The 14,828-nt window shown below is 41.9% G+C and overlaps 1 protein-coding gene across 1 annotated transcript in view; it reads right to left on the bottom strand.

Annotated features, from left to right (window-relative positions):
- Positions 1 to 14,828, bottom strand: part of Cpxm2 (carboxypeptidase X (M14 family), member 2) — a 134,890-nt gene that overhangs the window by 113,187 nt on the left and 6,875 nt on the right. The window contains exon 2 of the mRNA XM_005401963.2: positions 10,547 to 10,645. Coding sequence (XP_005402020.1) covers positions 10,547 to 10,645 — 99 coding nt within the window. The remainder of the gene's footprint in view (positions 1 to 10,546; positions 10,646 to 14,828) is intronic.

The following is a 14,828-nucleotide window of genomic DNA, read 5'->3' on the forward strand; positions in this document are numbered from 1 at the left end:
GACACAATAAATTTTGAAAAACGTCTAACAATATTTACTAAAGATAAATACTCATGCACTATGACTCAGCAACTCCACTGGAGGTACATATATAACAGAAGTGCACTCATACAAACACCAAAGACTTATATAAGAATAGTCCTAACTGCACTATGTTTAATAGCCTGTTACGGCTTATATATAGATGATCCCCCCCAAAGCCTCATGTACTCATAGGTGGGGCTTTTGGGAGGGGCCAGATAATGGGTGTGAACTGGATTATGATTGTAAAATAGCTGGACTGGTTAGCATAGCTCTGGGTGTGGATAATAGGAAGATCCACCTTAGGTATGGGTGGTGCCAATCAACAGGCTTGTAGCCTGAATGGAATAAAAAGGGAAAGGAAGGCTCAGTACTGGTTCCTTTCTGCCTGCCTTGCCATCTACTGTTTCTCCTCTGCCATGCTTTCCTGCATTGAAACCAGCCAAATATGAAACCTGCCTTAAAACCAGCCAACACTTCCACAAACTGTGAGCTAAGATAAATCTCTCTTCCTTTACCTTGTGGATGAAAGGTATTTTGTCCCAGCAACAAGAAAGCAACTGAGGCATAGCCAAAAACTGAAAACAACCTGTGCTTATCAATATGAGTATGAATACATAACTTGCACTATAGTCCTGCAATAGAATACTATAAACCAATGAAAGTAAATACACTATACTATGTGTTTTAGTTACTTTCTGTCATTGCTGAGACAAAATACCTGACACTCAAACTTAAAAAGGAAGGGTTTATTTTGGTTCACAGTTTGTAAAGGTTTCAGTTCATAACTGGCTGGCTCCAAGGCAGGGTGGCATGGCAGAGTGGCACTATAGAGGAGAAACAGTCCATGGGAGGGAGAAAGCAGCAAAAGCATCCAAACAACAAGCAATGAGCAACAAATGACAAGTGACCAGAGATACTCTTTCTGTCCCTTATAGCTTATCCAGGCAACCTGCCCTTAGGGTGGGTAGCACTCACACCCAGAGTGAGGCACCCTTAATCCTACCCAGAACTATATCAAACCAGTCAGTGGACTAATTTAATAATCACACACCCTTCATCCTAGCAGCACACACTGTAGAACCAGCCACCTCCAAAAAAGCCCCACCTATGCCACATGAGGCTTTGGGGGAACTCCAGACACAAGCCATAACACTACGCACATTAGGGTGAATTTCATAGGCATAATACTCAGCCTAAGAAGTCAGACAAGAGTATATGATGTATGATTCCATGAATGTTTCCATTTTCAAAACCAGGCAAAATTTTTCCTGATGGTGGTGATCTTTGACAAAAAGCAGGGAAGTGACTGGTTAGGACAAGAGAGAGACTTCAGAGGTTTCTATAATGTTCTACTCTTGTTCCAAATCATAGTTACAATGGCACATTCACCTGATATGTGGATGGGCGGTATGGCAATCCAACTCAGTGAGTGATATACACTCAATCCAATGAGTTATACTCTTATGACTTCTGTGTACATGTTGGACTTTAATGTTTAAAAAGGGTTTGGCTTTTCCTGATTGCTACATCATAATACTAAATTATATCTATTTGTCATATTCAGAAGGGGTAAAAAAGAACTACACTGAATGTAAGAAAGCCAATCACAAAATTTATACACCACATATCTAATTTTCTTCATAGCAAAATCATAGAAAATAGAACAGATTAGTGGTTACCAAGAGTTACAGACTTGGGGAAGGAGCGTGTCTACAAAGGAAGTTAAGGAAGCATTGATGAGATGATAATATTTTTATGAAGCTATACATGTGATACAATTGCCTAAGTGCACACCCACATACATGCACATGTATAGCTGGTGAAATCTGAATATTCTCTGTGGCTTGTACCAATAACACTTTCCTAATTTTGTTATTATACCACAGTTATGCAAAGTGTCAACACTGGAAGGGGCAGAGTGAAAGGTGAAGAGGATCTTTCTCTCTGATTTTCTTTTGTGACTTCCTTGGATCTATAATTATTTCAAAATTTTTAAAGCTGTAAAGAGAATTTAAAATGAAAACTTTCCTCAGACTATGTTCAAGATTAATGGATCTCATAAAACCACCAGTTGTTCAGAAATGTTGCAGGTTTGGGGGAATTCTAATTTAAAATATTGCAACTCCTCCCAAGCTTGTCCTAAAAACACATGAAGATACAAAAAAAGGAAAAACTCCCAACAATGCTTCAACCTAATGTCAGATGTGGAGGAACAGTCACCATGTGTGAGTCAGATGAAGACAGTTTCGGAGAAAAAATAGAGACTCCCAGAAGAGGTACCAAAAAAAGGAAAAGCTTTTATCCTTCTCTGATTTGTGCCTCCAGTCTGAAATCTAGAGTCTGTAGCAACTGGAAAATATGACACTACCTCTAAAGTGCACGTACGAGTTTCTGGAATGATCAGGTTCTCATCCTTTTCTACAGTCAACTTTCTACAATTATTTCTCCACACATTCTCACAAAACAACTATCTAGAAAGGAGGGGAAAAGGCAAATTATCACAACAGTAAATGAGAAAAACACTGGTAATAACATATCCAAGTAATTACATTTATCTCATTATCCTCCAAAGTGTCTAAAACTCAGTAGGGGAAAAAAGTTGGCATCTTAGAAGAAGAAAAGATGTCAGATAGAACGTTGCTAAAAACTGTCTCCTGTACTGTGATGAGGGTTTTGCTCGTGGACCTAATCAATACTGTAGATCTGGGAAAAGCACTAGACTGCACCACAATGAAGAAAATCTGACTGCATCTTTCCTCATTTAAATATAAGTAAAGAGCACTAATGTGCACTATATGAGGGAAAAAATGTCCCTAAAAGAAGTACACCATTCAGTGAAACAATGTAGCTTTGAAAATGATTTGGTGTAATAACCAAGAAAATTTTTCCAGAAATTATCTGTCCTAACTATAACTCGAGACATATGGCCTCTGCTTGCCAAAAAAAGATAAGCTAGAGAAAAAATATATGTATATGATCTTTTAATTTTAAAATAGGACCACATATCAAGAAAACTAAAATTGAAAAAGACAGACATAAAATCCAAAAAGAAAGTCTATTCCTTTTGAAATGGTACCTTTACCATTGCAGCAAGGAAAAATAAATAAAATGCACAAAAAATGGAAAGAAACAACAAAAATCTCATTATTTAGTATATATTATGACGTCTCTAAATTTAAAATACTATGTAATTATGATTAGTAATAGTTTAGTAAGGTTGCTGTATATGAAATCAATATACAAAAATCAACTATATGCCAATATACCGGAAATAAAGACTTAGATAACTGAAATTGAAAGCATCACAGAATACCAATTATCTAAGAAAAAATCTACTAAAATATATGCAAGACCCCAGAAAATACTTTTTTTTTTAAAGATAAAAGGAGGGAAACGTTAACAGACATACAACATTTTACAACATATCACAAGCACAGTACAGACAATACAGAGTTACAAACAAAGTGGTAGGGAATTAACAATGGTTGTTGTATTACATATTGATATCTTCAAAGTGGCTTCTCATGAAAACAGATATAGACATGCAATACTGGTCAACCAAAGACTCATTGACAGTTCCCCAGAAAATACTTTTATGAGAAATATTAAGGAAGATCTAATAAATAAAGAGATATACAATGTTCATAGATTAGAAGAGTCAATGTTGTAAATAATTTATGCTTCCCAACTTGATTTGTGAAGTCAATGCAATTCTAATTAAAGTTCAATAGTTTTGTAGGGCCAGCGGTGGTAACAGATGCCTATAATCCCAGCAGTTGGGGACAGAGGATCACCACAAGTTTGAGGTCAGCTTGAGCTACATAGTGAGTTCAAAGCTAGCCTGAACTACATAACAAGACCCTGAACTACATTTTTTTTTTCTAAAAAAAAAAAAAACCCAGAGTTCTGTAGAATTTGACTACATGATATAGACATTTATGTTTGGTTATATACATCACACATACGCACATATACATACACAATAGGTCAAAGATAACTAAACTTCTAAGAAAGAACAGAAGGAAAAACAGGAGGAGAAGGAAGAGGTGGAAAGGAAAGTAGGAAGGGAGAGGAGGAAGGCGAGAAGGACAGGAATGGAAGGACGGAGCTCCTGCTCAAGAAATCAAGATTTGTTACAAACCTATCATAATCAAGACAGTGAAGTATATCATGCATGGGTTAAAAATATAAATTAATTATTAAAAATAATGAGCCTAAAAACAAAACACACATAAATGAACACAAAATCCAACAGAGGTAGCCCTGCAAAATAGTTAAGAAGTAATCATTTTTCCTTTTGAATAGAGTTTTAGTCCACTCAGAATGCTGTACCAGAATACAGACTGGTTGGCATAAACAACAGACAATTTCCTTCTCACAGCTCTGGAGGCTGGAAAAATTACAGTGAAGACCCTAGAGATTCAGTGTATGGGGAGCTCCTGTTTCCTTGTTCAGAGACAGAAGCTACTTGCTTCCTACATCCACACTAGTGGAAGTGACAAGGGAACTCCGTGGATCTCTTTTACTAATCCCTTTCATCAGAGTTCCACTCTGATGACCTAATCTCCTTGCGAAGTTCCCTTGCTGTCACCTTGGGGGTTAGTATTTCAGCATATGAATTTTGTAGGACACAAATAGTCTATAGCATGTGTTTGCTTCATTCATAATCAAATGTTTTATTAGATGAGAAAGAAATCCATTTAGAACAACTCCTATCTTAAGTGATTTAAATGTGATATTTTTGGTACAGTTTTACAATATGCCATTATAAATTTGGTTTTGTTCCAAATCAGTCCCATAACCAGCAGTGTAGAATGAAGGTCTGTCATCACAGAAGTTTGGAAAAGATAAAAGAAAAAAAGGTTAGAATGGCACAAGAACTTAATCCTTAGGAGCAACAGGAGCACCTATACTGGCCTTTATCATATGAATTTGAAGGAGCTGAAGCCCTAGAATTTCTCTCTTGGAAATGAGCCAGTATGCATTTGATCAATAAAAACTACACTGGGGCTCAAGTGGGTGATACAAATGACAGAGCCTTCTTGTGCCACCCATCAGTGGGACCGAGCTCGTCATAGCTCTGCCCCCAATGTGCTTGTCTAGGAAGTTTTCCTAATCAACTCTGATGCTGGTTTCAGACCAAAGCTTCTGAAGTCAGCAGTCACAGGTTGGCCACTCTGCTCACTGGATTAAAAATACAGTTCATATCATGTTTACCTCAGGCAGTGGCCAGCCCAGGACCCTTCCTAATGAAACACAGTGAAGATTATGCCACAAAACCACTAGAAGTGTGTAATAAACTTCTCCACATTGTCAAATAATGCCAGAAAAACTTTCAAAGGCACATGTTTCACTTTAGAGTCTAGAGTTTAACTTTTCAAGCAGGTTTCAGACAGAGTCAAAAATAGCAAGGAATAGGGCAGTGGTAATGAACCTATGGCACATGTGCCACAGCCAGTTGTGTGTTATCATTAAAAGCTGTAAAAAGTTTGCCATCGTGGAAATAGTGGAACCCTTGTTTAGGCTTCCTAACCAAGACCTATCAAGATGGGTGCGACTGCTTCCCAATTCTAGTCCCTCACTTACTCTGTCACTCCTAAAAGGGTTTGAAGAACAGATGTCACCACTTATCACCACATCAATCAGACCAGGCCCCCTACTTCCACATCAGTGGACTGAGAACAACTCCATGGTCCTCACCACCTATGGTGATGCTAGGGAGACTAATCTGAGCCTCAGAGAACTGCCTGACCATGCAGCAAAGGGAATAGATTTGGATGAAAAACCAAACTACCTGTGATAACAATAACAAACCTTCAAGTTTAAAACACATATCCACACATAAGTTAAACTGACCACTCTCAAGCCTAGTACCTGATTGGGGCTTCAAATCTCAGCCAGTCTAGCGCTGAGAGTCACTTTGGAAAGCTCCATTCAGTAGCATATATTAGAAAAGCTCCCTCCTTCCATTTCAACAGGAGATCATACCTCTTTCCTGCAGATCTTGCTCCAGTAACTGAAGCCAAAGATCACTTCTTCTGGAGGGCCAGTCCTGCTGTTCTGGATCATGCAGGACTCTCCTGCACGTATGTAGGACACCTATTCTAAACATCAGGATTCTGATTCTGACGTAGCATACATCCTCAACAAACAGGTTTGCCATTCTTGTCAAGTGCTATTACCAATGCTGAGTACACACACAGTCAAATCTTCCCAGGCCTTGCTCTTAAGCACTCACAGTCCTTCAGAACCAGTGTGCTCACTATGATATGAGATAGAAGGAAGCTAGGACCATGAGAAAGAGGCACAGAAAAGCAAAGGATGTGATCGTGAAAGGCTTCCTGAAGGCAGCATTCTCAGAACACTGATGTTCTAAGGGAAGATGGCAAACTGCAGTCCATAGGAAGGCAAGTCCAGCTCATCACCTGCTTTCCTGTGGCACATGAGATAAGAATGGATTTCATATACCTTTAATGGCTACATTTTAAGTGGTTATATAAGCACTTACACAATGTTTTCAATTTTGTCTCTTAGCCAATAAAGCATAAAATATTTATGATCTGATCCTTTTAAAAAGGTTGCCAATCCCTGTTCTAAAGCACAAAAAATACCAAGACAGCCAACAAAATCAGCTAATGTTTGGTGAGAGCTCTCTGTGTGCTGTGTGCACTACAGTTGGTAGACATCAGCTTCACAGATGCCTCAAAAGGGAGTATTATCTCTACTTTACAAAGGAGAAAATTAAGTCACGGCAAAGTTAGTATTTTGTCTAGTCTCACAGCCAGCGAGTGTAGAACCTGATCTCAAAGTTGTTCTCTTATTTACCAGCTCAGGTACTGGCCAAGTCCCTAGAGAAAATATATGAGCAAAAGCTTAAAGCAAAAGACCAGTGAGAAATATGCTTCCATCTTGCTGGAAAAAAAAAGAAGCAGGTGCCAAAAATGGGCCCAGTCACAGTGAGAGTTTCTAAATAGGGAATTATTCTGCAGCCTGTGTATGACAAATGACATAGGCATATGGTAATTTCACTAAAACACTGTCTATAGTAGCAAAAGACTGGAAACAACTAAATGTCCATCATTAGATGATTAAATGATGGAATATCTAACTGATGGAACACTATGCAACCCTTTAAAAATTAAGGATATTCTTTATATCTGTTGCATCAGTCAGCTATTGCTGTGTAACAAAGGATTACAAACTTTGTTCAGTGCTTGTGTCTTAGTTACTTTTCTCATTGTTTGCAGAAGTTTCAGTCCATATCAGCTGGCTCCAAGGCAGGGTGGTACATGGCAGAGGGGTAACAGTTCATGGTGGCAGAAGACAGCAAAAGCCACAAGAACAAAAAAGGGGAAAACATGCCTCTTTCTGCCTCTTTTATGTTATCCAGACTGCTGAGGTTAGGGTGGTGCCAATCCAATTAGTGGACTGATCAGTAATCACTCAACCTTAATCCCAATACCCTTAATCCCAGCATTGTGCTGTGAATAAATCACAAACTCCAGATTCAGCTGCCTCCAAAAAAGCCCCATCTAAAAGCATAAGGCCTTAGGGGGACATCCAGACAAAAACTATGACAGCTTGCAATCGAACCCAGGGCTTTGTGCATGATAGGAAACTGATCTACCACTAAGCTACCTTCCCAGCCTCCTATTACTAAACGCCTAATACCACACAATAAACATTTATTTCTCAGGTGTCTATTGATCAGCTAGGCTCAGCTGGTGGCTCTAGGCTACAACTTGGCCCACATCTGTGCACTCACTGCTCAGCTCCTTGGATCAGGGACTTAGGTGATACATTTGGAAACTAACAACGCCTCTTAAGCCTTTGACTCAATACTGCCATCTGGTCACTGCTTATTCTGCTGGCCCCGAGCACATGGACCAGCCCAAAATCAAGGTGCTTCTACTTTTTGACAAGGAAACTGAGAAGTTACACAGCAAGCAGTGAGGACACACAGAGAGGTAAAATAGACCAAGAATTCAACCAACCTTCAATACTACTACAGAACATCAAAACTACATCTGGGGTACCTGGCATAGCTGACGTTGCTTCTGTCAGTTATGCCACAGTGACAGCCAGGTACATAAGAGCCCTCAAAGCAGAAGCTCCCCATGGATGGCTTGTCCATCTGAGACAAGCCCCCTCACGCCACCCAACCACACAATTCAACATGGTTAACATCTACTTCCCAGTACCTTGGACACAATGGGTGAAGATGTGCACTGGTCACCACTTTGGACCCAACTTAGTGGGCATTTGTGCCATCTCAACCTTCTGCCACATCTCCATCAAGGATGCCTAATGAGACCTGAACAGATGCTGAAAGGAAGTGAGCTCTGGGTCCTGAGCATGCCCAACTATGCATCTGAGGCCTGGCTTTGCTCAGCTCCACCCCACAGAAACTGCTGAGGGACTCCAGGCTTGCTCCTAAGTGCTACACTGCTTGCCCCAGCCCATATTCTAAAGCCACCACCATCCAGCTCCCTTCCATAGCTGCATGCCAGGGACCTTCCAGCACCTCTTCCCACCGCAGTTCTCCTCAACCCTGCCTCATTTTAGTTTTTATTAGTACATGTTTGCTGTATATAATGATTACGTTCATCATAGGGAGTTGGTACATGTACATAACACATCTTAATTTTCCCTCCTTGTTTTTTAAATAAAAGAATTTTCACAGGCCACAATCATAGCTAGGAAATTCAATGAATCAGAGCCATTTGAGGTGAGTGATCCCATTCCGACAGAAACATGAGGCCCAAACAGGAAAACAGTCCTGAATGGGCCCACTCAGGAGAGGGTGGAGGACTGAGCAGCGACCTATGGCAGGAATAAAAGGCAGCTTCAGACTTGAGTGTGCATTTGTGTGTGTACAGGGAAATGGCATTCAAAAGTCTTTCTGAGAATGTCTAATTTTAATAACTTCCAATTCCAGGAATGAAGAACTGAGATAATCCAAACCAACTCTTCTGCTGAAGCTACTGGAAAAAATCTGGACAAAATATGTTTCAAAATATGTTTGAAAGCACTTAAGACTTCATAAGACGGTGAAGTGCTCCCAGGCCCAGATCTGATGGTAGCCAGATCCGAAAGCTCTCCTGAGGTCAGTGCTCAACCCAGCCTCAGCTCTGGGGCAACTGTGATCCAGAGGAGACAGCTGGTGTTTTCCCAGCCTGTTTGAACAAGGTGGGGCAGAGACCAAAGCCCAACCCCACTCCGGGTGAGAAGACCCATCACCACTCAGTTAGCTGAGACCCCAGAGGACCAGAGTGTCAGAGTGAACTCCAGAAACACAGCCCTGGCATCGTACTGTGTACTCAATACACCCTCCTGATAGAAGCTATCCCAGTGGCCAAGGGCACAGCTACACCTGCCCACTTGGAGACAGAGAATACTTTTCATTTGGTAGGTGACTACAGACGTTTTTTGTTAGGGACTTCTGTTTTTATTTTAGGATGCACTGTTAGTCATAGCTGTAATTTCTTTGATGGTGAGTTCTTGGTTAGAAACACATCCCCAAATCATTACATTGTGCCTAAAGGAACATGCAATTCTCTTTGTGACAATCAACTCTGTGACATAGTTTATGGGCTCACATAGCAGCTGAAAATGAATTCTGTCTCTGTCAATGCAAATTCATGAAATGTTCTGTTTATTTTAAGCAGCTGTATTGTCAAGCAGAAAGTCTAGAATCAAAAACTCTTAAGTTCAAATTTCTGTTTTACCATTTATGTCAACGCTTGGCAAATTATTCATATTATGGAGGCTCATTTACCTCACCTGTAAAACATGCATGGTGATGGTAATAATAATAATAACAACAATAACAATGCCACAGTACTCAGAGAGACACTGGGAGATGTCAAATCAAAGAGGCCTAGTACTTGGTAACTACTTAAATGTTTAATAAATAGTTACTATTTTATTAGCAGAAAGGTGAACCTGGGTATCATGGTTTAGAATACCAAAAAGATAATAATAGTAATGCAATAGTTAATAAAATAGTAATAATCACACCTGGGCTCAGAGCCTGTCTGAGGCTAGAACTAATATCTTCAAATGGTCAAAGTATTACAAGACCAATATTCTTACCAGCTGCAAGACTTGAGGCCTTGCAGTAAGTATTTTGGTAAGATAAGACTTGGTCTGTGATCAGAGGCCCCTGAATCAGGTCTGGATATTTTTTTTAAATGCACACTTAGGACAACCAGGTACCTAAGAGGTCCCACAAGAAAGGAAATGATGCTGTCTTTCGGGAGAGCAAAGTGGGTGGGGAAAGCAATTAAATGCTCCAGAAGATTCAGAATGGCTAAAAGAATCAATCAGAAAAAGCTGACTGTGATCTCTGATGCCTCATAGAAGTGTGAGTTTCCCTGAATGTCCCCTCCCCCACATGATGGCTAAAACAAACCCCAGGCCCAGCAGCCCCCGGCTCAGGGAGTCCATAGTCAGGCTGTTGCACCAGGGGCTTGAATCTGCTCTGGGCAGGTGATGGAACCAGGGCAAGGGTCTCACTTACTCTCTCTGACATCTTCGTGAGCCGTGGGGACGTGGTGATCATCACTGGCAGCCTTCTCAGGACTCTTGCTTTTCCTGCCTTTTCTGTTGCTATTTTTACCTAAAGAGTGAGAAAGAGAGAAAGATGCCTTTACTTGCACATGTCAGAGCTGCCTTTGAATGTGAGAACTCACTGTACTCCATCTGGTACTCCAAGATGGTACGTTGGACTCTAAGGGGACTGTGGCTAAAGGAAAGGAAATAAACATTCTTAATGACACAATGTGTGTCTGAGAATTGTTACTCTCATAAGATGACAAAATGCTTTGGATAGAACATTTGACTTCCTAAGGCTGAGATACCCTATATGACTGCTAGACCTGAAAGTAGAGCCCTAGACATTGGCTCCAGAGCTAGCATCTTCCCCTATGCTGCGCTTGTTCTACATATCTCTTCAGGGCCCAGCTTGGGAACCTGTGGTGATGCTGCTGCCCACCATCTGGCATGGCCTGGTAAGTCTGCCTGCTGTGCTCCTGAGGAACCTTCCAATTTCTCCTTCCTCTGTACCCTTCTCTCTGCTCCAGCTATGGTATAGGCCTCCTTTCAGCCTTCAGCTCACGCTTCCTCCCCACCAGAACTTTGCATGTGCTGTCCCCCTCCTGGGGCACCCTTCCCTTCACTTTTGAGTTTATTAGCTCCTGTCCATCTTTCAACCCCAGCTGTGACACCATCTCCTTAAGCTGGCTTTCCCGACTTCCTTCCCTAAATCTAATCCTCCTTTGGTGGGTTCTGATAGCACCTTTCCAGGGTCAAGTTGCCTCTCAGCAGAGCCTGAAGCCAGAGTGTGGTTTTATATAATGTACTGGGGGAGAAAGAAAAGGAGAGAGCAGGATAGGTTAGGAAAGTAGCTAGACAAGGCTGTGGTCTCAGGCTGACTCAGGCTCAGCTGAAAATCTAGAGCAGAGAATCTAGAGCAGCAATTGCACACAGAGTGGTCACCACTTGAAACAAGATGCTGCCAATTCTCCTGCAGTTGGCCTCTGGCTACAGATTGACCATCGGGGGAGGGGGAAAGGTGGCCTTCCAAGAATACTTCTACAGAGAAGGCAGGAGCTGTGAGGGATCATAGCCCAGATTTCCCACAGTGGAGGGAATGGGTGTCCCTGCAGAGAAAGAAGCCCCGGGAGCATGAGCACCCTCCACCACAGCTCCCACACCTCTCCTGGGTGGATCGTCTCAGCTGCAGTGAACAAACAGGTCTCCCCAGGAAGGCAGGGACAGCGCCTGGCTCTGCTCACTGCCCTGTTGCCCATCTAATACATAACAGGCAGGCAGAGAGAAAGGCAGAGAGGGAGGGAGGAGGAGAGAGTGGGAAAGGGAAGGGGGAGAAAGGAATTACCAGACAAATACAAGAGGAGGGCAGGTCTACAGAGAAAAATATTTAACAAAAAAGAGTATATTAGTTAAAAATATTAAATGCAAGTTGAAATACTAAAACAGTTCATGGCTTGTGCCAATTAATGAAACCATTTCAGGTTATTGGACAACCACCTCTCTCCCCTAGAAAAGAGTATTTACAGGGAAAAAAAAAAAAACGAGATTTTTAAGAAATTTGAAAGAGTACATTAAGCCTAGCTAGGGAAAATCCTTTTCATGTTATATTTTTGATGACTGTACTATGAATATCCTTGATTTTTCATGTAAGCTGAAAAAAAATTACAAAATGCAATGTCCCCGTTAGGGCCTAGAAACCAAGAAATCAAAATTTTCATAAAAGCCAGAGGCAGCCTGATGGAGAGATCTGGCCCCATTAACATTTGTTTAGTGCCATCATTGGCCTGTCCTCTTTCTGTGGGCAGGAATATCCTGGTCAGTGACCATCCATGATGGCCACTTACGAAAATGCCTGATACAGGGTCTGCAAAGACCTTGATTGTTTGCCAAAATCAGCAGCATAATCAGTAGCATCTATTGCAAACCTTGCAGGCGAGATAACTTCCCAGAGACTACCTGAGACAAATCTGAAGCAGGGATGACAAACCAGAACGGAGAGAAGGAAACCAGTCCACTTTGCTCTGCAAATCTATCCAGTAAGGCCCAGATGTTTGATTCCCCAGGTGGACCGATATATGGGGTACAGAGTCACCAACGGGAGTGGCAAATGGCAGAGCTCACAGGTAGGTATCCAGCTGCCATCACTGGTCAGGAGTCATCTGGCTCCAATCTGGGGTCCTGTCCCCTCTGCCCTGAAATAGTGTGTCCTTGGATGACCTATTTACCTCTCTACAAGGCAACAGGAGGAAACAAAATGCTGCCTGACCTACAGTCATCCCTGAACAACACTCAGCTTCCATCCGTCCATGGTTAATATTATCGTCAACCCCAAATCACAAAGCCCTACTGCAGTTCCTAAGAGCTAACATGTGTAGCATAATTCACAGTTTTACAAGGCCTTGTGTGTTACATAGACTGTAACATTTGCACAGCAGCAGCAAGTTCATTAGGAACATCATTTTACAGATGGAGACACTGAGGTTTAGAGGGGAAGAGGCTGGCAGAACTAGAGGGGGACTGCAAACCTGGCCCCTTCCCAGATGGCTCACAGGCCTCCCATCCCTCCTCTCTTAGAACAAGAAAGGCAACATATGGTCTGTACAGATGAAAGAAGAAAATGCAGTGGAAATAGTGTTCAGAGAAGGAGCCAGAGTCAAATCAACATCTCCATCTGGGCCGCGTGACAAAACAGAATCCCTTAAAAGTAGCAAACTGAACTTCCAATGCAGACCACATGTTCTATTCTGGTCTATGTGATAAATATAATTCCTCTGGGTTAATAGGAAACTATTTTTTACCTCTTTATACAAGGAGCTTACAGTAGCAATCCTCAGAAACTGAAAACTGCTTTGCTTTGTTGCAGCTTTGCGTTTCCCCAGGAAATTCCAGTCCAACAGGGCTGTGCATTCCCTTTGAAGGAGGGACCTGGCCCAGGGCTCTGGGCTTCTTGCCTGCTTCTTGTTAAGGAACCCACATTAGGGCAAAAAACCAACCAAATGGGTTCTGGGTCCTCTGCAATTCCTCAGATACAGCCTCAAGGCTTCTTTCCAGAAATGCAGCCTCAGGTCCTCAGGACAGATAATAATTATAGATTTCTAACTGACCACCAGCATGCAGACCTGCAGGGACCCCACATAGCCAGAGCCAGGAGGACCATGCAGGTGAATATTAAAGAAAAGCCTTTTAAAAAGCAGTTGGAAATTCCTGCTCTAAGCAGATGTGAGCAGGGAACGGAGCAGGGTATGGGAGAAAACAGATTGTGCCTCTCTCCGATTCTGAGGACAGGCAGCTCCCCAAGGAAACAAGAATCCCAGGGATCGGGTGAATCTCAGGGGTGGCTCAGGGGTTTGAAACCAGTCACTGGTGATCTCCATAGTCTGTTGGGGAAGTAAGGCTGTGGGGCAACGTGAAGTCACTAGGTCAACTTCTTAAGTACAAGATGTGTACAAAAATGCAGCGAATATTTACATTTTAAAATTTTAAATTTTATGTGCCAAAAAGGACACATTGTCCTCACTTCCAAAATACTCTGTTCCTCCTTCTTGCTACTTTGTAAATCAGTTCTGGAAGTCTTGTTCATGAGTCTTTTTAGATGTGCTATCTGGATGCCTCAGTGTCCTGAGTTGATTCAAAACATTCATCTTTCATGTTCATTTTAACTTAGAGGAAGAACCAGGAGTCTCACCGTGCCAGATCCAGTGAATGAGATGAATGAAAATCCGTATGTTTGTATAAGCCTGTCTTTCCTTTGGATGGGGCCTGGCCCAGGGCTCTGACAACACCATTTACTGTATTTTTTAATTATACCTCAGAAAGACACTCACAAAAGAGGACTTCTAGAACTGCTTCAGAAAATGGCAAGATATGTTCAAAGAGAGGAGTATTTGGGGGGGGATAATGGCAATATTACCAGTTTTACTGTAGTACATTTTTAACTTTTAAATATTCGCCATACATTCTGATCACACCTTATACTTTACACCAGGGCCAACGAAACACAGCCCTACCCCCGCTCTCTCCCTTCTCCTTTCTCACCCCCTCCCCTCCTCTTCCTCTTCCTCCTCCTCCTTCTTCTCCTTCTTCTCCTTCTTCTTCTCCTTCTTCTTCTCCTTCTCCTTCTCTTTCTTCTTCTCCTTCCTCTTCTTCTTCTCTTCTTCTTCACCTTCTCCTTCTCCTCCTCCTCCTCCTCTTCCTTCTTCCTTCTCTCTCTCTCTCTCTCTCTCTCTCTCTCTCTCTCTCTCTCTCTCTCT

Source organism: Chinchilla lanigera, unplaced genomic scaffold (assembly GCF_000276665.1).
Source record: "Chinchilla lanigera isolate Chin_1 unplaced genomic scaffold, ChiLan1.0 scaffold00076, whole genome shotgun sequence".
Classification (NCBI taxonomy): Eukaryota; Metazoa; Chordata; class Mammalia; order Rodentia; family Chinchillidae; genus Chinchilla; species Chinchilla lanigera.